The following is a 22844-nucleotide window of genomic DNA, read 5'->3' as shown; positions in this document are numbered from 1 at the left end:
GCGCTGGTCGCACTGCTTGCTCTTGAGGGACTTATTGTAATTGTTGGGGCTTTGTAAATTATAGAGTGTGGTCTAGACCTACTCTATCTGTAAAGTGTCTCGAGATAACCTGTGTTATGATTTGATACTATAAATAAAATTGAATTGAATTGAATTAAGCAGGGGGAGGGGCATCACCTGAAGCTGCTGGGACACCATCTTCTCTGGCAAACACAAATGGACTACATCTTAGCAGTGAGATCATGTGACAGCCTTGTGTATTAAGGCTAGAGTTACTTCCTGTGCACACTAAACAATTGATGAAGGTGTTTGGATGAATACTGAAACGTCTTGTATTTTATATTTTTTAATCCAATGTTTTTAAATTAAAGCGTTGTTGAAATGCTGTTTCCTCCAGCCAATAATGACATAGGCTAAGTGATGCATGGGGATAGTGCATAAACTATGTGACCGGCCACCTCTTTTTTGTTGTTGTTGTTGTTGTTTTGTGTGTGTGTGTGTGTGCGTGTGTACTGATTGCTCCACCCGATGATGCTTGCCTGTGAAACCTATTATTGTGGCATTAGGCTCATGCTACCTCTTTTTGCTTTTATTATGTGTTTTATAATGTTTTGTTTGTGCATACATAGATAAGCAGGCCTTCAATGACCGACACCTAGCCAACGACCTGAACGAGTTCTACTGTCAATTTGAAAGACAAAAGGTCAGTCCTGACACCATCCCCCACGACACCTCCCTACAGCTACAGCCACTGTGCATCACCTCCACCTCCCCCACCTCAGCAGGGCCCTGGGCCCCCCCACCAATGCCCTCCTTAAAGGTCTCCACCTCCACCCCCCTACCCACCTCAGTGACGACTCTCTCCATCCACGAGAGGGACGTCAACAGACTCTTTAGGAGACAGAATCCCAGGAAAGCTGCTGGACCAGATGCTGTCTCCCCATCAAGCTTGAAGCACTGCGCTGACCAGCTGTCTCCAGTGTTCACAGACATTTTCAACACCTCACTGGAGACATGTCACGTGCCAGCCTGCTTCAAGACCTACAACCATCATCCCTGTCCCCAAGAAGCCAAGGACCACAGGACTTAATGACTTCAGACCCGTCGCCCTGACCTCTGTGGTTATGAAGTCCTTTGAGCGCCTTGTGCTTTCACACCTCAAAGCCATCACCGACACCCTCCTGGACCCCCTGCAGTTTGCCTACAGAGCCAATAGGTCTGTAGATGATGCAGTCAACCTGGCCCTCCACTACATCCTCCGGCACCTGGACTCTGCAGGAAACTACGCCAGGATCCTGTTTTTGGACTTCAGCTCTGCCTTCAACACCATCATCCCGGCTCTGCTCCAGGAGAAGCTCTCCCAGCTTGGTGTGCCTGACTCCACCTGCAGGTGGATCACTGACTTTCTGTCTGACAGGAAGCAGCATGTCAAGCTGGGGAAACACGTCTCCAACTCACAGGCCATCAGCACTGGACCCCCTCAGGGCTGTGTTCTTTCGCCTCTGCTCTTCTCCCTCTACACCAACAACTGCACCTCCAGTCATCAGTCCGTCAAGCTTCTGAAGTTCGCGGACGACACCTCCCTCATCGGACTCATCTCTGATGGAGACGAGTCCGCTTACAGGTCGGAGGCTGACCACCTGGTGAAGTGGTGCAACCAAAACAATTTAGATCTCAACGCTCTAAAGACAGTGGAGATGGTTGTGGACTTCAGGAAGAACCCAGCCCCACCAGCTCCCATCACCCTCTGTGGCTCCACAATTGACACTGTGGAGTCTTTCCGCTTCCTGGGAACTACAATCTCCCATGACCTTAAGTGGGAGCTGAACATCAGCTCCCTCGTCAAGAAAGCACAACAGAGGATGTACTTCCTGCGGCAGCTGAAGAAATTCAACCTGCCAAAGACAATGATGGTGCACTTCTACACAGCCATCATTGAGTCCATCCTCACATCCTCCATCACCATCTGGTACGCTGCTGCCACTGCCAAGGACAAGGGCAGACTGCAGCGTGTCATTCGGTCAGCTGAGAAGGTGATTGGCTGCAATCTCCCACCGCTCCAGGACCTTTACGCCACCAGGACTCTGAAGCGTGCTGGAAAGATTGTGGCTGACCCCTCCCACCCCGGACACAAACTCTTTGAGCCACTCCCCTCTGGCAGGAGGCTGAGGTCCATCAGAACCAAAACCTTACGCCACATGAACAGCTTTTTCCCCTCCGCCACTAGCCTTATTAACAAGGCCCGGAAACCACCCTGACTCTCCACCTGGCTCTTCATGCCACTGTTCTCTCTGCTGTAATGCTCTTTGCTCTTTATTTATTTATTTTATTTTATTTCTATCTTTATTTTTAATTTAATACATACTGTGTACATATACTTATATTGTTTATACCTATACTTATATTGTTTAATATTACATTTAGAGAATGTGTGATGTGCACCAACAACACCAAAACAAATTCCCTGTATGTGTCAAAAAACGTACTTGGCAATAAAACCCTTTCTGATTCTGATTCTGATATATATGTTTCTCTCTCCTTTTTATTAAGTTATGATGGACAATGACACTATATAGCCAGATATAATTATAATGGAGTTTCTAATTAAAAAATTTAAATATTTACCTGGTTGAATAACCAAATGAGTTTGATGTTATGCCTACAAGAGACACACTCTACTCGAGAAGAAGAGAGAAGGATATGAGAATGAAAGGGGCCTATGTTTTTTAATTATGGTTCAAGAAATCAAAGAGGTGTTGAAATCTTATTAAGAGAGCATAAGGATTACTTTTTATATAAAATGGAACATGATATGGATGGCCGTATAATTGTCTTAGATATCTAAATCAAGAATACTCAATTATGTTTAGCTAATATATATGCTCCAAATAATAATGTTCCTATTTTTTTTAAATATATGCATGACATAATCCAGAAGTATGAAAACCAGATAATCATGGTCAGAGACTTTAATACGATGCTGGCCCCAGATAAAGACAGGGGCAGGGGACAGAAAAGATTATCAAGATAAATAAAAAAAACGGCATGCCATTACATCTCTAATGTCTGCTATGAACTTACTTGATATATGGAGAATAGGAAATTCAAATAAAAAGATAGACATGGCGAAGAAATTCAATTTTCTTGATCTCGTTCTCTTTAGTCTCTAAAGTTAATCAAATAACAATAACTGAAAATTTTTATTCTGACCACCATCTTACAGAGATGGGGACTCGAGTCTGAGACTCGAGTCGCACTTAAGTCGCACAAACAGCTGACTTCAGACTTGACTTGCGACTCGACCCAAAAGACTTCAGACTTGACTCGGACTCGAGCTTCGAGACTCATCAACAACCTATTTTCATGCAATTATTGCTTTTTAAATCTAAATTCATTCATGTATTTCTATTTTCTTTTGATGGCGCATATACCTGGGGAAACATATGACGAGATGCATGTCCCCTGCCCTTTGCCTTAATGTTACCACGTAACGCATGTGCTATGCCTCTGTGCGCGCACTCACATATCAAAAAATGCATTGACGATGGCAACACCAAGTCCTACCGGAGTTGTGCATTAGTTTTGCTTTCAATAAATTCGTAAACAGTGTCAGTAAGCGAACAGCTACATGCAAGGTGTGTGGCACCAAGATAAATGATGCCGGATCAACAACGTCGAACTTCATCAGGCATCTAAAAACGCACCCAGATAGGTCAGCCACTTGCTAATGTGAAAGAGACTTTACATTTAGAATATATCGTCACCGGTAACAAGCTAACCATCACAAAGTGTTGTGCTAATGCTGGGAACAGGCAAATTGTATCTTTATAGTTGTGTCCATATGATGTGACAAACTTAGGTTAATATTTCACCAGGTTGTTGCAATACAGAAAGTATCAGTTCTCACGTTTGCACCATGGTTGGTGTTTTAACTTTCAATACAGATGTTTCCCTCAAACTTTGAACACTGAAAAATGTAATGCATGATGAGGTTGGGCTTTACAGCCAGTTAGTAACAGACAAACATGTATTCTTCGGTGCAGATACCAAAATGTTGAAAAATACAGTTATGAAATTGAAATAGAATTCTTAATTTGTGTTACTAATTTGTGTTTCTTCAGATTGCACCCCATGCATGGATGGTAGCTACAGGACATGCTTTGAATTCATAAGATTTAACAATACAGTGTTAGGGACAGATCACATGGCCAGAGACTTGAGACTCGACTTGGACTTCCAAAAAATGACTTGTGAACATTTCTGCCACCTTATCATATTTAATTCTTGATTAATCTTGCTGAAGTTAATAGAGGGCAAAGCTATTGTAAAAAATGTAATCAATCGCTGCTGGAAGACGAGACCTTTATTTCAACAAATTTTCTATTAATAATGGCTCTGCAAATCCACATATAGTTTGGGATAATTACATCTACTCACGGCATTCTAGAAATCTTGATGGACTATTACCCTAAAATATTTAAAGGACAATTCCGGCGCAAAACAAACCTAGGGGTTATCAACAGATGTGTACCCACTCGATCGTTCTCTGGGACATGTTTTCATGCTAATCGAATGTGTTTGTAGCTTGAAAGAAGCTAGCGCGGGTCGCTGATTAGCTTACAACGCTAGTATTCAGGGCACAGGGAAAGTAAAAAGAAATCGCTATTCATACCACTAAAAAGGCTCAAAATATCACCAAACTTCAAGGTTAGCATAATGAGGGTCCCTAAATGTTAACCAAAGTATTGAGAACATTGTAAGTGTATTGAATGAAGAGCTGCGGGAGCGCTGTGAAAGGGCTACAAGAGAGAGAGAGGTACCGGTAGTCAATGCCACAACACAGCCTCGTACTTGCGGACATTGTGAAGCTATGGCCACTGAACAGGAGTGTCTGTGTTGCACGGAGTGGGACCTGTTGCGTCGCGACACCCAAGAGACGCTGTGTTTTGTACAGTCTTTGGTGATATTTTGAGCCTTTTTAGTGGTACAAAATAGCGATCTGTTTTTACTTTCCCTGTGCCCCGAATACTAGTGTTGTAATCAGAAGTCCATGCTAGCTTCTTTCAAGCTACAAACACATTCGATTAGCATGAAAACATGTCCCAGAATATCGATTGAGTGGGTACACATCTGTTATTAACCCCTAGGTTTATTTTGCGCCGGAATTGTCCTTTAAGGAAGACCATCAATCAACAAACTTTTCTTTGGTTGATTTCATGAGCTCCTGCCCTCATCCAAAGCTTGTAGAAGAACAACAGATATTATGTGAGGGTCCAATTCACGAAAAGGAGTTATATAATGCCATATGTTTTTTTGAGAATGGAAAGTCTCCTGGACTAGATGGAATACCTGTGGAGGTTTATAGAACCTTCTTTCCCAGAAGTGAAAGACGCTTTACTAGCATGGTTTTATTTCTCTTTTGAAGTTGGCCAACAATCTAATTCTCACAAGCCCCCAGCTGAGCGCCGCTATGTTGGAGTTCACCCTGGTGGATGAGAGGGTCGCCTCCCTACGCCTGTGGGTTGTGGGGGAACTCTGACTGTTGTTTGTGCATATGCACCAAACAAAAGCTTGGAGTATTCAGCCTTCTTGGAGACCTTCAATGGAGTCCTGCATGGGGCTCCAGTGGGGTACTCCATAGTTCTGTTGGGGGACTTCAATGCGCACGTGGGCAATGATGGAGACACAGGATTGGAAGGAATGGCCTCCCTGATCTAAACCCGAGTGGTTGTTCGTTGTTGGACTTCTGTGCTAGTCATGGATTGTCTATAACAAACACCATGTTCGACATAGGGATGCTCATAAGTGTACTTGGTACCAGAGCACCCTAGGCCGAAGGTCAACGATCGATTTTATAATTGTTTCATCTGATCTCAGGCTGTATGTTTTGGAAGGCAAAGCTCTCGATCTACCGGTCAGTTTTTGTTCCTACCTCACCTATGGTCATGAAGGCTTGGTCATGACCGAAAGAACAAGATCCAGGGTACAAGCGGCCAAAATGGGTATCCTCAGGAGGGTGGCTGGCGTCTCCCTTAGAGATAGGGTGAGAAGCTCAGTCATCCGTGAGGAGCTTGGAGTAGAGCCGCTGCTCCTTTTCATCGAAAGGAGCCAGTTGAGGTGGTTTGGGCATCGGTGGTTGGAGCCTCCCTCGGGAGGTGTTCCAGGCACGTCCAGCTGGGAGGAGGCCTTGGGGAAGACCCAGGACTAGGTTGAGGGATTATATCTCCAACCTGGCTTGGGAACACCTCGGGATCCCCCAGTCGGAGCTGGTTAATGTGGCTCGGGAAAGGGAAGTTTTGGGTCCCCTGCTGGAGCTGCTTCCCCCATGACCCGACCCCAAATAAGCGGACGAAGATGGATGGATGGATGGATGGATGGAGGTTTTTTGGAAGGTTGTTTCATAGGTGATAACATCAGACGTCTCCTTGAAATTACTGAATATCATGATACCGACCAAGTACCTGGACTGATATTTATTGCTAATTTTGAGAAAGCATTTGATACAGTTAGGTAGCATTTTTTATATCAGTGTTTGCAATGTTATAACTTTGGTAAATGCTTCATCAAATGGGTTCATATTATATATCAAAATCCCATTAGTAGAATCATAAACAATGGATATATTTCTGAAACAATTTAACTTTCTAGATGAGTCAGGCAAGGCTGTCCTCTTTTTAGCTTATTTGTTTATACTTGTTATAGAAATATTAGCAATAAGAATAAGAAATAATAGTACATTCAATGGATTAGTCATTAATGGCTTAGAATCAAAATCCTCTTTTTATGCTGCTGATGCTTCTGTAAAAGCAGATGGCCACTCTTTAGAAACGCTTATTGTAGAGTTAGATGTCTTTGCCTCCATATTAGGCCTGAAGCCCAATTATAATAAATGTTGTACTCATAGAATTGGATCACTAAAAAAATCTGACTTACAAGATACCTTGTCATGTCCCAATTAAATAGTCAGATGGCCCGGTGAGTCTTTTAGTAATTCATATACCAGCTGATACGGAAAACTAATTTATGAAACTTAGTAAAGTAGACATATGTCTGCAGGCATGGAGAGGTAACTACTTGTCAATTAATGGTAAGGTTACAATTATTAATTCTCTGATAATTTCACAGTTTACATACTGTATTTTGTCTTTGCCTTCTCCTGATGCTACATTTTTAAAGCATATGAGAAGAAAATCTTTAGTTTTATGTGGAATGATAAATCTGAGAAAATTAAGCGCAGTTATCTGTCCAATAAGCGTGAAAATGGTGGTCTAGGTTTAATAAATGTCTCTGCACTTGATCATAGTTTGAAAGCTTCATGAATACAAAGATTACACAATAATCCGTACTGGTTTTCATCAAAGTTATTTATGTCTTTCAGTGATTCTTCTGTGGGAAAATGTTATCCTTTTCTGCACTTATCCCAATCTAGTAAATTCAATGGATTAGTCATTAATGGCTTAGAATCAAAATCCTCTAATCCGTACTGGTTTTCAGATTAAACAAATTGTGTTCACCCATAGACTGTATAAAATAGGTTTGCCGAGGGCATGGCATAGCAGGCTAGCAACTGAGCAGGGAGAGAGGGTGACTTTGCAGTACGCTAACTTGTGGCTTTCTCTACCAATATAAGCTGCTCTGTTTTAACAATGTTAGGATACAAAACCGTGCATGTAGGCTAAAATTCAACCGTGGTGTTTTGTCTGGATCAAGCTATGAGCAGAGGAAAACTATGCTAGCTGCTAGGCTAATTTATGCAGTGTAAAGTGTAATGGTAAAACACTGCAGTGCTTTGCCCTCCATCTAAGCTGAGAACGGAGACCTGTCCTTCCCTTCCCTACTATGTATTATATATTCAATTATGGGTTATCGGTAGATATCAAAAGTACTCAAGCCTAGAAATAATTCATAATAATCATGCACACAAAACAAATCCCCAATATATTTAATGGACTGTCCATCCCCTTTGTGCAAAGCTAAACCCCGGGATGAATAAAGTATCTATCTATCTATCTATCTAGAGAAGCTTTGATTACAACACACAGAGCCATTAACCACTAAGTCTTTACATAGAAAATATTTCTTTGCTGCTATATTAATGTTCTGGATGTCGAGTACAGAACCTTTAAAATATCTAAAATAAAAATACTTATTATTGAGGCAGAATGGCCACCGTCACTTAATGTTTGCATGTCATTGGATAATGAAATGTTGTAGAGTAAAAAATACAATGGTACACTTTTAAATGTAGTCGAGTCAAAGTATGAAACAGCATAAAATGAAAATACTCAAGTTCAGTATAAGTACCTCAAAATTGTACTTGAATACAGTACATGAGTAATTGAAGAAGAACAGTAGACGCTGTTATTGACATGTTTAACACACATATGAGTGCAATGTTTGGGTGTGTGATACAAATCCATATGTGTTGTACAGTGAAGGCTGAGTGTGTGTGTGTGTGTGTGTGTGTGTGTGTTTGTGTTGTCAGCTGGCACTCACAGGGTGTCGGTCATCTGGTCAGGTCCATGTTTCTCACTGCATGTGGAAAGGAGAATCTGTCACTTCTCTTATCCTCCCTCCTTCCTTCTCTCTCTTTTTATCAGTTCAGTGCATTTTTCTCACTTATAGTTAATTCCACATCAAACATGGAATCTCTCTCACTCAGTCATTAAATGTTAACTCAAACACACCAAACTGCTAGTTGCTAATTACCAAGCCCATGCAATCTACTCAGGCCCACACAACACCTAATTTTGTCCAGTGGTAGTCTCACTTTGCCAGACCATCCTCCACATGCTGCGGAGGAGGGTCTGGCTAGTCCACATAGCATTACAGGATGGGAGAAAAACATGCCCGTCAAGCACCATGGGTGGCGCTAAGCTCCGCACGGGGCCGCTGTAACATAGCCTCGGCAAGGAACTTGATTTGGTGGAATGTGTACGTTCAAAAGTTGTTTCAGTCGTGCGAGAGAAAACTTAGATGCAGAGATCTGAGGAGCAGTTAACCATAGTCCTCATAAATCCACTGGAGTTTAAAATTCCAACACAAAGAAAGCAGAAGGAAACGGACATCGTGGAAAAATCTGCCTGCGACCCAAAAAGGATTTGTAAAAGAGACATCTGTAAAACTGCTGCCAGGACACCTTCAACTGTAAACAAGGTCGGTTTTGACTCTTTCTATTCTGAATTTTTAATCCATTGACTTTTAATGTTTGAAAATCTTCCTTTAACCGAGAAAAAATATTTTAAATCCTGTGATTCACCACAATGTAGCCCAAAGGGAACTCGCGGATAGGGCCAGTGTGACAAACACTACAGCGCATATTCAGTGGATGCATATCACAGAAGTAAACCTGGAAGCTTAGAAACCTTTTTGCCGGATGCGCCACTGAGCAACTCTCATAGGAATGAATGAGGCTCCGCCATTAACGTCTTATAATACATCCATGAATGCACTGTATGAGCTTTCTTGATGTCAATCACATTGTGGGTTATTCTGACCAATGAGTCAGAATGTGAGGTGGAGAGTTAAGGATAAAGCCCTGGTCACATCAAAAAGTGTAACATTTAAGTTCATCGTGTTTTTGCAAAATACATGGTGCTAGAAACTTGATGACGTAGGGACTACTCACAGATCTAGGTGGTTAAATACTGTAGCTGCACACTAGCTGGGAACATGCTAGTGCAAGCAGTAGCTTTCTGAGCAACTTTTCTGCTTCCTCCATATTGCTCTATTTACTTCCATCTGTCATTTTCTTTTCTTCAATAAAGAGTCTGAGAACGAGACCCCCCCGCCGTTCTAAAATGTTTAATAACTTTTGAACATCCTATCAATGTACTTAAAAAAAAAGTCGGAATGCAGACATTCTCAGCTTTTCAATGGTATCACATTGTCCTCAATTGGTCATTCAGAGGCTCCGTAAGGGAACGTGGTTATGACTTTCTGCAGTCAAGGAAACTCATAGTTGCTTCCTCTGAGCCAATTGACAATGGTTGTGGACGCTTACACTCGCATTCCATGTGCTGACTGGTTCAAAATTTAAATGTCAATGACGTCTTGCACTCCACTTTTTCTTTTGGAAATTTGAATGTACACAGAGGGAAATACAAGACGGAAAAGGTAGTAGCGTATTTTCTCTCCTTACAACCAAACTCACAAAAACAACACATTTGCACAACAGAAGTACAGATATCTGCACGACAGAGAACACAGATTTGCATGACAGAACAACACAAAAGCTAAACCACAATGTCAAGACGACTGTACACCACAGAGGAAGCTTTGGATTAATATTTTTCTAACGAGTCGCTAGGCAATGTTGCGGTGGATTTGTCAGATTCTGACGCAGATACCTGGTGCAGCGAGGATGAGTACACCCGTGCACAAAAGGTTAAACAGGTGGTACAAGACACTGCTTTACCACTTCATTGACCTTGCTCGACCAACAGCTATGTTTTGCGCAAAGAGATGTGTCTGACATCGGAGTCAGTGTCCATGTCTCACAGCCAGTTCATGGAAGAGCTGTCTGTAGATCTTTGTGGAGTCTTAAAAGGCAGTGACCCAGACGGGCACAGTGTTTTCCAGAATCACTGGCCTGTGTGGATGAGGAGGAGGAGGGAAGTTCCTTATTTGAGAGATGGAGGTCAGCAGACACTGCAACAAAGGGGCAGCAGTACTGTGTGCTCTTAGACTGGGTAAACCCAGCCCAATCTGCCAGCGATTTGATTTTGCCCTGCAGCTCAGGCTGGAAATCTGTACATTATTCTATCCTGCTTCCGTTACAAATTTGCAGGAACTAATCACAAACTGGCTAATCCACCTGGTGCGCTATTGGCTGGTTTAACAGGATGACGATAGAGAAGCGACCAAGCAACGTTTTGTTTACGGATGACAGCCCTGCAGATGGCCAGTCTGGGTAGCCATCTCCCGGTGTCCGCTGTCTTTATATATATATATATATATATATATATATATATATATATATATATATATATATATATATGTGTGTGTGTGTGTGTACCCGGTTTCCCTTTTTGAATGACGAATAGCTCTGGCATGGAGAGTTATTTCCTCTCACACAGGTGCAGAATGTACGTGGTGAGCTGTCGGCTGTAGTCATCGCGGTTTGTTCAAGTGCAATTTTTTGGTCAAGACAATGGCGACATGGGATAACATGAGGCTACGCCACAGTCTGCCTTTGTTGCCACTAGTTCTTGGCCGTCTGGTTGGTGTGTCAGGGCCTTTAAAAAAGGCATTTGCCAACAAGTGTGTAATTGAGACTACAAACATCACACATGATGCCGCTAGCCGGGGAAAGGACCTCGACAGTGGTTCAAACTAGGTGGAAAGCTAACACTAGCCGGCCACCTGTTCCATCAATCCTGTTTGCAAGTGTCCGCTCATTAGACAACAAACTGGATACATCCAACTTCAACGGAACTCCCAACGCGAGTTCAGAGACTGCTGTGTTTTTGTTGTTGTGGAAACATGGCTGAACAAGAGTGTACCGGACTATCCAGTTACCAGGCCTGCTGCTCTGTCGCCAGGTAAGACTCGTGGAGGTGTGCTGTGTTAACACGGACCGGTGCAGAAATGGGGTGCTTGTATCCAACTAACTGCTAACTGTTGGAGTTTGTGACTGTTAAATGCCGACCATTCTACATTCCACGCAAATTTACGACTGTGTTTATACTTGTTGTTTACAGCCCACCAAGCGCTAATGCTAGTATGCGTTAGCTGAACTTTACGGAGCCTATAATGTGTGTGCACTAAATGTAGCCTGTTTCGTATGTCGTTTTTATATAATGTCGTTTTTATATACAGTACAGGCCAAAAGTTTGGACACACCTTCTCATTCAATGTGTTTCTTTATTTTCATGACTATTTACATTGTAGATTCTCACTGAAGGCATCAAAACTATCAATGAACACATATGGAATTATGTAAAAAAAAAATAAAAAAAAAAAAAAAATTCTTATATTTTACATTTTTCAAAAGTAGCAACCATTTTGTTTTTTGATAACTCTGAAAACCCTTGGTGTTCTCTCAATGAGCTTCATGAGGTAGTCACCTGAAATGGTTTTCACTTCACAGGTGTGCTTTGTCAGGGTTAATTAGTGGAATTTGTTCCCTTATTAATAAAAAAGCAAAGGATGGCTACTTTGAAGAATCTAAAATATAAGACATGTTTTCAGTTATTTCACACTTTTAGTTAGTGATTATTCACCACTGTTTTTGAATACATCCTCGAAAGCAACACTCCCCAAAAGCTTTGTTCACCTGGGTACATTGAGAGTTAGCATTGAGTTGTGTATAATAAAGCTAACGGACCACGTTTGTATCTCGTAAGTTACCCCACTAATAATACCGAAATGATACCAAACGTCTACAAGTAGTACAAATAGGTTATGCTCTAAAACGATGGATTGAAAGATTTGGTACACCAGAAGTTTATGAACACTTGCCCTCTCTTCAGCTCTCTGTTGCTGCTGCTGCTGCTACTCGCAGACGAGTTAGCGCTTAGGGCCGTCTACAAATTACTACACCGAAAAGAGTTACAACAAAAATATTTATTAATTCAATGATTAAATAAGGTAATGTCTCCAAACTTACCTCAATTATTACTTGTCTCCTGCTAGTTATACTACAGCACTTACTTAAAAAAAAAGTTTAATTAATAAATATTTTTGTTGCATCTCTTTTCGGTGTTGTAATTTGTAGACGGCCCTAAGCACTCGGCTTACAGCAGCAACAACAACAGCAGAGAGCAGAAGCCAGCAGGCAAGTGTTATTTACATAAACTTCTGGTGTACTTACAAACTTTCCAATCCATCGTTTTATGAGAGCATAACCTATTTGTACTACTTGTAGACGTTTGGTATCATTTCGGGCATTATTAGTGGGGTAATTTACGAGATACAAATGTGGGTCCGTTAGCCCCTGCGCTAAGCTATTCAGCTGATAACGCTACTCTACGCTAACTCTCCCAATGTTCGACCCAGGTGAAAAAAGCTTCTGGGGGGGTGTTTGGCTCGAGGTCATGGTGCAAAGGACCCTAGGGTGAATTACTCCGAACCATCACTTTAAGTACATAATTCCATATGTGTTCATTCATAGTTTTGATGCCTTCAGTGAGAATCTACAATGTAAATAGTCATGAAAATAAAAAGGAAACGCATTGAATGAGAAGGTGTGTCCAAACTTTTGGCCTGTACTGTATTTTAAATGTGTAACACCACTTGAGCCACGGTGAAACGTTGTTTTGTGTATATGGTTGAAATGACAATAAAACACACTTGAGTTGAGTAATGCTTCACTGTCTGTCTGTAAACGGTAGGCATGGCTTGGGAGTGGACTCTAAAGCAGCAAAGCAAGTGCATTCTGGGATTTGGTGTCTTTCATCCACATGAGCCAAAAACGCATTTCTGGCTTTTCTCGGCCTAGAAGCCACCAATTTCTAAAGAAAATTCACATTTCTACTACATAAGTGACCCAACGGTGAAATATCCCTTTAAACTATTCTGTAGCTTGCTAAACTGTCATGGGTTTTACTGCCTGGTTATCTGTGTAAACATTAAAGCTACGTTTATTCATTTTTCAATATGTGTTCTGTGTTCTGCTACAATGTGGATAAGTTTAGCCTGTGTTACGACGTGACATTTATTTGGAGTGAGAGCGATGTTATCACCTTGATAATATTGCTGTTGCGGTGTTTCTTATTGCATAGCTGATAGATGTGCAGATTCTTTAATATTACTTGTTCAGCCACGTGTTCATATTCAGGTTGTGTTAGGGCAATTTGCTACAAACGTGCCATCGCCAGTCAACAGACTAGCACTGTGGAGCCACGTGCTTAGCTATTAAAGGTGTATTACACTGTTTGCTCCATAATGCATAAGTGTGCTACCCTGACATTGTCATACTCAGATTCTAGTCAGAATATGAGTCTGATACTGTTCCATTGGGCTGTGATTATGGGGCGTGTTTCAACCGAACCAGGAAAGAAAATGCCTCAATTGGATAGACCGACAACCAACCATCACAACGGAGGCAGATGTCACAGAAGCTGCAAGTCAAAGGCAGGCTTCGACTGAGAAAAGGCAGAAATGGCAGTTTCCGTGTCGTGCGGACGGGTGTGGTAATGTGTATACATACGTGATCACGGTTCTCTGTTCCTCTTTTAAAATGAATGCGCTGTCGATATCTTCTATAACAGATGCACATCTCAATTCTCCAGTGGCAGCCATCTTTGTTGTAAACAAATTCAACCCAAGCGCTCTTTAGTGACGTGGTTGATTACGTTACTGTTGATCATCTGTCCATCATTGTATAAAGCCCGCCCTGACAATTGAATTGGTCCAAACAGCTCTGGTTCGAGCAACGGATTAAGCCAGACCAAACTTCCCGACCTCAAATGTTGTGGGCAGGGCTAAGTTCGGCTGGCATCCAGGCTATATGTGTGCTGTAATAGATGTGGCTTATTCTCAGTTTGTGTTAATGAGCAATATGTTACATTTACTGTATGTTAATTATTACAGAGCAATTTATGTAATTCTTAGCATTGTTTCTTGTTATATGCTGGTGGCTATAACATTTAGTTTTGGTAAATAATGTTCATAGTAAGTCAGATACTTATTAATGTGCATTATTTATTATTTGCTTATATTTCAGAACCACATCCAACTTCACATGTAACATAAAATACAATTTCATAGTTAACTTCATGTTTGAGTTGTAAATAAATCTTACTGGATCTCAAAGTCAGACATCTCTGGTTCAAGTTCTTACCGGACACCCTACAGCGGGCCAGTGTTTCAGTAGCCAGTTTACAGTAGTTTTTACAATTACCTTTGCTATACCGACTCACCAGCAGTTACAGGACTATTTGTGCACCCCGCAGTGCTCAGGTACAAGCTGCAAGACAGTGCTTACTACTGTGCTAACCATAGACTGTAAAAATAATAGACAAAGCTTCCGGGTCTGAGTCACAGGGGGCGACTACACTGGTTGCAAAAACAAGTCAGATTCAATACAAGTCTATTGGAAAATAACCCTACTTCTCACTTGATTACAATAAAAATTTTCATTAAAGCTGCAAGCAGCGTTGGACGTGCCCTCGCACCTCTGCGCGCGTCGGGGTTACTGGCGGACGCTGTTCCTTGCGATCGTGCCTCACACAAGACTCTACCTTAAACGGTTCAAAAGCCATAAAAGGGGGTGTAACCTAAGGACATGGGCGTGGTTAAAGAATAGGGGGTGGCTCAGTATCACATGTAGACCACACATTATAAGTTTCATGTAAATCGGATATTTGTCATATAAGGCAGATTTCTTTTGCCAGTGGGGGGCGCTATGACCAAAAGTCAATTTTGGCCTGTAGATGTGTTATGTATTATGTTAAAGGTGCTGCAGGGGGCTCAATTTCTTTAACTTTGTAGGGGGCGCTAGCGAGCCATTTTTGTGCGCCTATTCCCGAAACCCTTAAAATACATACATTTTCACCAGGATTGATGTAACTGCCAATTTTGGTGAGTTTTTGAGTATGTTAAGCCCCTCAAAAAGGCAATTCATTTGCCGGGAAAATAATTCCTTCAGTTTCAATAGGGCCTTCGCTGCTGTCGGTGCTCGGGCCCTAATAATTAGATTATAGTCTCAATCGCTAGTTTCATGTCTTCTTCAATACAGCATGATGTTCATTTTGTAAATTATTGTCCCATTTATTTTAAAATTGACGATAAAGCAGGTGATGCTTTAGGGTGTGGCTACATGTCAATCAGGACAGAGGCCAATGCGTATCCATCCTGTTTACATTAAAAGATCCGTGAACTTGTTTTTGGATGTTGTCTTGTTTAGTGTTCTGCCAACCAAGCTAACTAGCTACTGTTAGCTGGTAACTTAAGGGAAAGTTTGCAGATATTTTCGTACTGCCTGGCTTGCAGATGAATGGCGCAAATGACCGAATATAATTTGAATAGTAAAAAAAAAATCAATATTTGAATGCTGAAATTACTATTTGAATGTGATTTTTTTAATAAATATGTTTGCTAGCGTTAGCTAAATCTCCCTCTTCTAACACTGGCCTACCTGCATGTGAAAACGAAATGCTTTTGTCATGTTATGTCTGATGAACAATACGTTAACAGGAATTAGTGAGGTCTTAACATCACGGAGCACTTAACGTTAGTACAGGGGGAGTGACAGGCTGTGGCTGGAAATTGGAAGAAGGATGGGAAATAGTTTTAACATGACTTTAAAATCGACATCCACTGAGACAAAATACTTGCTCATTAGTTAGCTTGTTCTTGTTTCCTAACTGGGTCACGAGTTATAGGAGCTTAGGAGCTTCGTGGAGACAGCTAAAGTTAATGTTAGCTGCCTTACATCTGTCAGAGTAGCTTTGATTTCATATTGTAGCTGTATTAATCGAATATTTAAAAAAAATAACAAATTAAATTTGAATGGTATTATAGATGAAGATTGACAGCTCTAATAAATATAAGACACCATTAAATAAATTATAAGCCAATAGTTTAGGGCTAAATAACAATTAGCAGACTTGTGCAACACTGCATTAATCCACCTCAAAGTATTAAAAGTCAGGATAAAACATTTTGTCTGCTTCCTTTTCTTAAAGTAATAACCATGAAGATTTTACATTTACATACATGTCTGTTAAGTCACTAACTATTGCCGAATGAGTTAACACAATGGTGATTGAGCCTATGGCCCAATGATAAAAGCCCTTGCTTTTGCAGTATTGTGAGCTGGGTGTGTGTGACTACATTTCCAGGAAAAATCACAAGCAGCAGTACACACAGGTTTCCATCACCCACAGTGGTTTGTTCGCAACTGACTTGCTCTTCAACTGCCAACTGACTGAAGTCACATAGGCTACACTGTTTGGATCTCTGGGAAGTGAGATCCAAAAACACACCTGCAAGTACTGCTAATCACCATGCCAAAGAGAACTAAACAGAGATCTTCAAGATTGGAACTTTAATGTGACCTGCTGAAACAGAATCTTGGGAAAGGACATTACACTGGGATTTTGAGAGAAATATACCAGGCAAGTTTTGATGTTTCTGTTTGTGTGTATGCAAAATACACCTAAATGTGAAAATAATTTTTAATTTCTCTGAGGGAAATCTGAGGGAAAGATCCAACTCAAGCTTTAAACCCATATAGGTTTTAAAGAAAAACTTTTACTCAACCACAAAAACATGAGCAATAATCTGATTCACACCAGTTACTTTTCTCTCATCTTAAATATGTAGGTTATTGATAAGATGCATAACTTTTATTTTGTTTATGCCAATGTGCATTACATTTATTGAAATCAATAATAAGAATTATTATTTAACGACTGTTCACACAGTTATTTACAGTTAATATTTTCATGATGTTTCAAGGCTTGTTTAGTACAAAAAAAAGCTGAATAATTATTATTTACTTTAGAGATAGTCTCGCTTTGTCAGACCTCCTCCACAGCGCTGTGGAGGAGGGTCTGGCTAGTCCACACAGCATTCCGGGATGGGAGAAAAAAGTGCTGTGGTTTATTGGCATTTCTTTTAACCAATCACAATCGTCATGGGCGGTGCTAAGCACTGGGAAAAGCCACAGTGCCGCTGCAAAATAGGAAGGAACTTGTTTTGGTGGAACACGTTTTAGTCGGTGGTGATGGTGCAGTGGATATGACACATGCCCTTGGTGCGGGAGATCCGGGTTCGATTCCCACTGTGATACATCAACCAATGTGTCACTAAGCAAGACACTTAACTCCTAGTTGCTCCAGAGGCGTGCAACCTCTGATATATAGCAATTGGATAAAAGCGTCAGCTAAATGACATGTAATGTAGTTGTGCAACAGAAAACTCAGATTGGACAGACAGTCTAGCTAGCTGTCTTGATTTACCCTGCAGAGATCTGAGGAGCAGTTAACCATAGCCCTCATAAATCGACCAGAGTTTAAAATTCGAACACAAACAAAATGGAAGGTAACAGACATCCAGCTAAAAAGAGCGAAATCCGGCGGAATTTCAGACGGCAAGGGAGCAATCCCGGAAGTGGATCGTCGTGGATAGAGACTACTTTAGAGATGACCTGTGAGAGTTTGATTTCCTGTTGACGTCTGTGTTATCATGCAAGTAGAGGAAGAACAAGGGAAAAAGAACAGTGGTGTAGAGCAGAGTCAAGCAGACAGCAGGAGACAAACCATATAGCCTAGCGTTTAATGTGTATTTTTATAATTTTATAATAATTTATATTTAGTAAACTGTTTTCCTTAACACGCAGCGAGTGTAAGTTTGGGACTGTTACTGAGGGCCAAGTGTGGTTTTGTTGGACTGTGAAGCAGCTTAGCTAAAACGCCGCCATGGCCGGAGAGACAATCGTCGCATTCTTCGCCTGCACGGACGGACCGGAGCAGAGACTGTGGTCCGGAGAGGTTTTGGAAGTCGACGCGGATGTGTTGCTAAGGAGGGCCTGCTGTGAGAGAAAGTATTGTTCCTGCTGCTCATTGCTGCTGTGCTGCTGCAGACTAAGACAGGTCTGGAACACACGGGAGGTACTGCTGGCCTTTATTATTATTATTTTTTTTTTTTTCATGAGCTCCAACTTTCAGCGCCCCAACAAAACTTAATGCAAGCTTGCTTAAAAAACAAACTAAAACAAAAAGTGCACTCAGGTTAACACAGACTTAAAACTAAACTGAGATTTCTCTGTATTGATGTGAATTACATCCTGCATTCAGTTAATACAAAGTTGAAACTGAGCTACTGAGTTTGTGTTGTTTCTCATTATACTGTAAAACTTTCTCACTTGTTATTAAAGTCCTAACGAGAGTCATAGCATACCCTAGACAGATTTATTATACAATCAGATGTCTCTTTCACATTTTCCCAAGTATGGAGTTCAAGGGTGTAACACTGTGATTACTGCATACAGTGTTTTTCATATTACGAGCCTATGGTGAGAGGGTTACAAATGCTACTTTGGCAATCTGTTAACTCACGTAGTGAGGTGCAGACCAGTGTAAAATAAAAACGTGTCACCCAACTCTTCTCCAGTAAACCACTCTTTTTTTTTCACCAAAAGGTTTTCAACTTGCCTTCATCAGGGTGGTGTCATGTGGCTTATAGATCACTATAAATAATGATTAAAACCCCAGTTACAATATTTGTATCTAGTGGATGCAGAAATATGAATGACCAGATATACAAAACATAAAACTTTACAGCCAACTTTTCAACATTTGTTGTAGCATAATAGTCTTTCATCTTAACCAATCAGTGGGTACAAAGATTGAATCTCTTTTCTACCACATGTAGTACTTTAATGTTCTTTGTCTTTGTTGGAGTTGTTTACCTACATACATATTAACTTTACCTAGTTTTTTCTACATGGATATGTTAACAAATGAATGACATTACTTATTTAAGAACTCAAACAAAGACCGTACTAAATGGTGTATAAATATCCAGTTTCTTAACATTTCATGGAAATTAATCATCCTGTTCATCTTTCCTGAAATATATAGGAATTGAGAAGTTGATCCCTAAGAGTGAGGTACTCTGGATTTTTACATTGGGCACTTTAAGTCACAGAAGGTTAAATGAAGAACTAGACTGGAAGCCACTTTTGTAGAGTGTGCTGGATTATATTTGTTAAGAACAATACTAAATTTAGTTCAGCGATGGATGTATTAAAGGAATACGCCACCCTTTGTTGAAATAGGGTTATTCATCGTCTCCTCTATATTTATATAGGTGGGCAAACGCATTTTTGTCTCAGTGCATGCATTGCCTTAGTCTGGCGCCGCCACCGCTAGCTTAGCTTAGCGTAATGAATGGAATCCTTTGTTGCCGTTAGCATGTTGTGAGTAAAAGTGACCCAACAACAACAAAAACAAAACCTAATTACTTCTTGTGGCCTGCGTATTCACAACGAGTAAAAATAGCAATGCAGACTTAGGGGCTATCCACACGGAAACGCTTTTTGGTGCAAACGTATCGGCCAAACAAATCCTGTAAATGCACTGCCTGAAGACGCGCTTTTTTGAAACGTGGTCCCAGGGTAAAAAAATTTGAAAACAACAATGCCAGGGAAGACGGGGGAATAAAAGATCATTTTTGTACGTGTGGACGTGGCCTTAGTGAGTTTGAGATAAGAGGTTTAAAAAGGCTTTGCTGCTTTGTATAAAAAAGAAGAAGATTCCACCTTTTTACCCACTGATAGGTTAAGATAATGTCAGATAATGATTTACCGATATTTTTCTGTGTTCTCAGTGTGGTTTTCCTACTTTCTTCAATGTGTATGTTTCATGCTTCAGTTTCCTGTTTTATTTTGTAGTCTCTCTGTTTCTCCTGTGTCATGTCTTGTTTTACTTCCTGCCTATGTGATTGTCTGCCCTACCCTAGTCTATATCCTCAACGGTCCACTTATGGGATTGCTTCAGTGGCGCAGGAAATTCCGACGGATGCATGTCTTTTCGCTGATGTCCGTTTCCTTCCGCTTTCTTTGTGTTGGAATCTTAAACTCAAGTGGAGTTATGAGGACTGTGGTTAACTGCTCCTCAGATCTCGGCATGGTAAATTGAGACAGCTAGCTAGACTATCTATCCAATCTGAGTTTTCTCTAGCATTAGAACTTTTGAATGTACACGTTCCACCAAAACAAGTTCCTTCCTGAGGCTATTTTGCAGCGGCTCCGTGCGGAGCTTAGCGCCGCCCATGACGATTGTGATTGGTTTAAAGAAATGCCAATAAACCAGAGCACGTTTTTCTCCCATCCCGGAATGCTATGTGGACAAGCCAGACCCTCCTCCGCTCCACAGCGTGTGGATGGTCTGGCAAACCGAGACTAGCCCTTCTCTAATGTGTTTCACCTGTTCCTCAGCCCTCTTGTCCCCTGTCCCTCGTTACTACCCTCATTACCATTGTGTATTTAGTCTGTTTGCTTCCTGTGTCTGTTGGATTCATAGTCATTTGTTGTCAGTCCTTTGTTGATAGATCTCTGCCTGTGCTAGCTGTATTTCTGTCTATTTCTGTGTTCCTGGATACTCGCCCGGGCTTTTCCTGCATTTGGATTATTCCTCAATTTATGTGGATTGTAAGTGTACTTTGTTTCATTAGGGACCACCGGAGGAAAATAGGGGCGGGTCATGTGTTTTTATTCTTTGTTGATGGGAGGGTCATCCAATTTTTTTTGTCTATGGGGGAGGGTCTCCCAACTTTTGTATTCATGAGAAGAGCAGAATTTCAAAGTGGCTTGTTTGGTGCATATTTATCCATGTAGCTCCATGTAGCTCCATGTAGCTCTCTCAGTCTCGGCTCCTATCGCTAGCAGATGGGTCCCTCCCTATTTAGTCAGCCAGACCTGTAGCTTAGAGACCGTGGGATTTCCCAAACTGAATAAATCCCGCTTGCACATATAAACACAAAACTGCTTTGCTAGCTCAATCATGTTGTAACTGTTGTCTGCTGAAAAAATAATTGTATTCATTAGCATGATTGCCGTACTTTTCAGGTAAAAAACATCCAAAACACCGTACAAAAACATAGCTGACCAGACGCAAGCTTTTATTTTGAAAAGCCGAAACTCGCACCACGGATAACACCAGCCGGCAGCCGGAAAGGCATGAGACGGGAGGTATATCCTTTCGGTCCTGGTGATTATTTGTGAAAATGTGCAAACGACAGCCTTTTCAAGGGATTTGAGAAGGAAGGAGTGGTAGCATGCAAGCTCTCAAATTGACGCTCGTCTGAGAAATGGAGTTTTCGATAATGTTCAGCTTTGGCAGCTTTACCTATGCTAAAATATACAATGACTGAGGAAGCCTAGTGATGAGTCCATAGCAAGCAGTGTTGAATTACGCAGTGTGCTTTGCTGAATGGTCTCAATGTTTTATTTTTTTATTTCAGGTGAATACTAGTTTACTAGATGAGTAACTTAGTATTTGAAGTAACGCAAGAAGAATGCATTTAGTTTCCGTGGTTGTGTTTCCAGAACTATGTTAGTGAGTAAATCTATTGAAATGGCCACCACACCATAACAGAGGAGTGGGATGCATCAGATGAGAATGCAGCCATTCAGCCACCTATGTCATGGCTGTAAAAAAAACAATGGAAATCTGTACAGCTTTGCCAAGCGCAAATCAGTACAACAAATTGTTGGGGAGGTTCATCCTTTTTCTCCCAATCATGTTAGAGGGTCATACCAACTGTATTGCTGATGAAGGGAGGGTCAGGTCTATTTTGACTAAAGGTCCCAAACTCCTCCGGTGGCCCCTTTAATAAATAACGAACAGTCCCTTAAAACATACTTACTGCTGCTCCCTTCTCGCCTTTCTGCATTTGGGTCCAAGCCTGAACCTATTTGTGACAGTTAAATTGTTTTTGCTAAAGAATATTTTCAAAAGATGGTTGTAATATTGCATTTATATTTCTCTTGTCAATTTAGTTTGTTAAAAGGTTACTACACTAAAAGGTTAGTACACTCAAGTTAGAAATTTGTGCTCCTTCCACAACATTTAACCAGACCATTAGTCAGTGTCGAGCATCTGTCAACATCATTAGAACTAGTACAAACTGATTAGGTCAGAACTGTTACATTAATAGCTGTGAAGAGATATGCTGGCCACTGCTCAGAGGTCAGTACTTACTTTATGTAGTAGGGCACGTTGTTTGGGGAGATACCCTGCTCAAAGGGGCTCTCTACAGATCCTGCTGAGACAGAGAAACAAGGGTCACAACAATTATTCACACGGCCTGCAGCTATTAAACTTTTCACACACACATTTTACTGCAGGATCAACATCCTTTAGGTCTAACAAAAGCATACCCATCCAGGA

At 41.1% G+C, this 22844-nt stretch overlaps 1 protein-coding gene across 28 annotated transcripts in view; it reads right to left on the bottom strand.

Moving 5' to 3' along the window:
* The window catches only part of dmd (dystrophin), a 470394-nt gene that overhangs the window by 82316 nt on the left and 365234 nt on the right, over window positions 1–22844 (bottom strand). For 19 of the 28 annotated variants that reach the window (XM_039793561.1, XM_039793552.1, XM_039793539.1 and 16 more), the window contains 2 exons: window positions 22656–22719; window positions 8497–8532 (listed from right to left, as the gene is read on the bottom strand). In XM_039793561.1, coding sequence (XP_039649495.1) covers window positions 8497–8532; window positions 22656–22719 — 100 coding nt within the window. The remainder of the gene's footprint in view (window positions 1–8496; window positions 8533–22655; window positions 22720–22844) is intronic. The other 9 variants (XM_039793544.1, XM_039793559.1, XM_039793556.1 and 6 more) reach the window with 3 other exon arrangements.

This window comes from Perca fluviatilis, chromosome 24 (genome assembly GCF_010015445.1).
Source record: "Perca fluviatilis chromosome 24, GENO_Pfluv_1.0, whole genome shotgun sequence".
In the NCBI taxonomy this organism is placed as follows: Eukaryota; Metazoa; Chordata; class Actinopteri; order Perciformes; family Percidae; genus Perca; species Perca fluviatilis.
The sequence above is the reverse complement of the archived record's forward strand: the minus strand, read 5'-3'. Positions and strand labels throughout refer to the sequence as shown.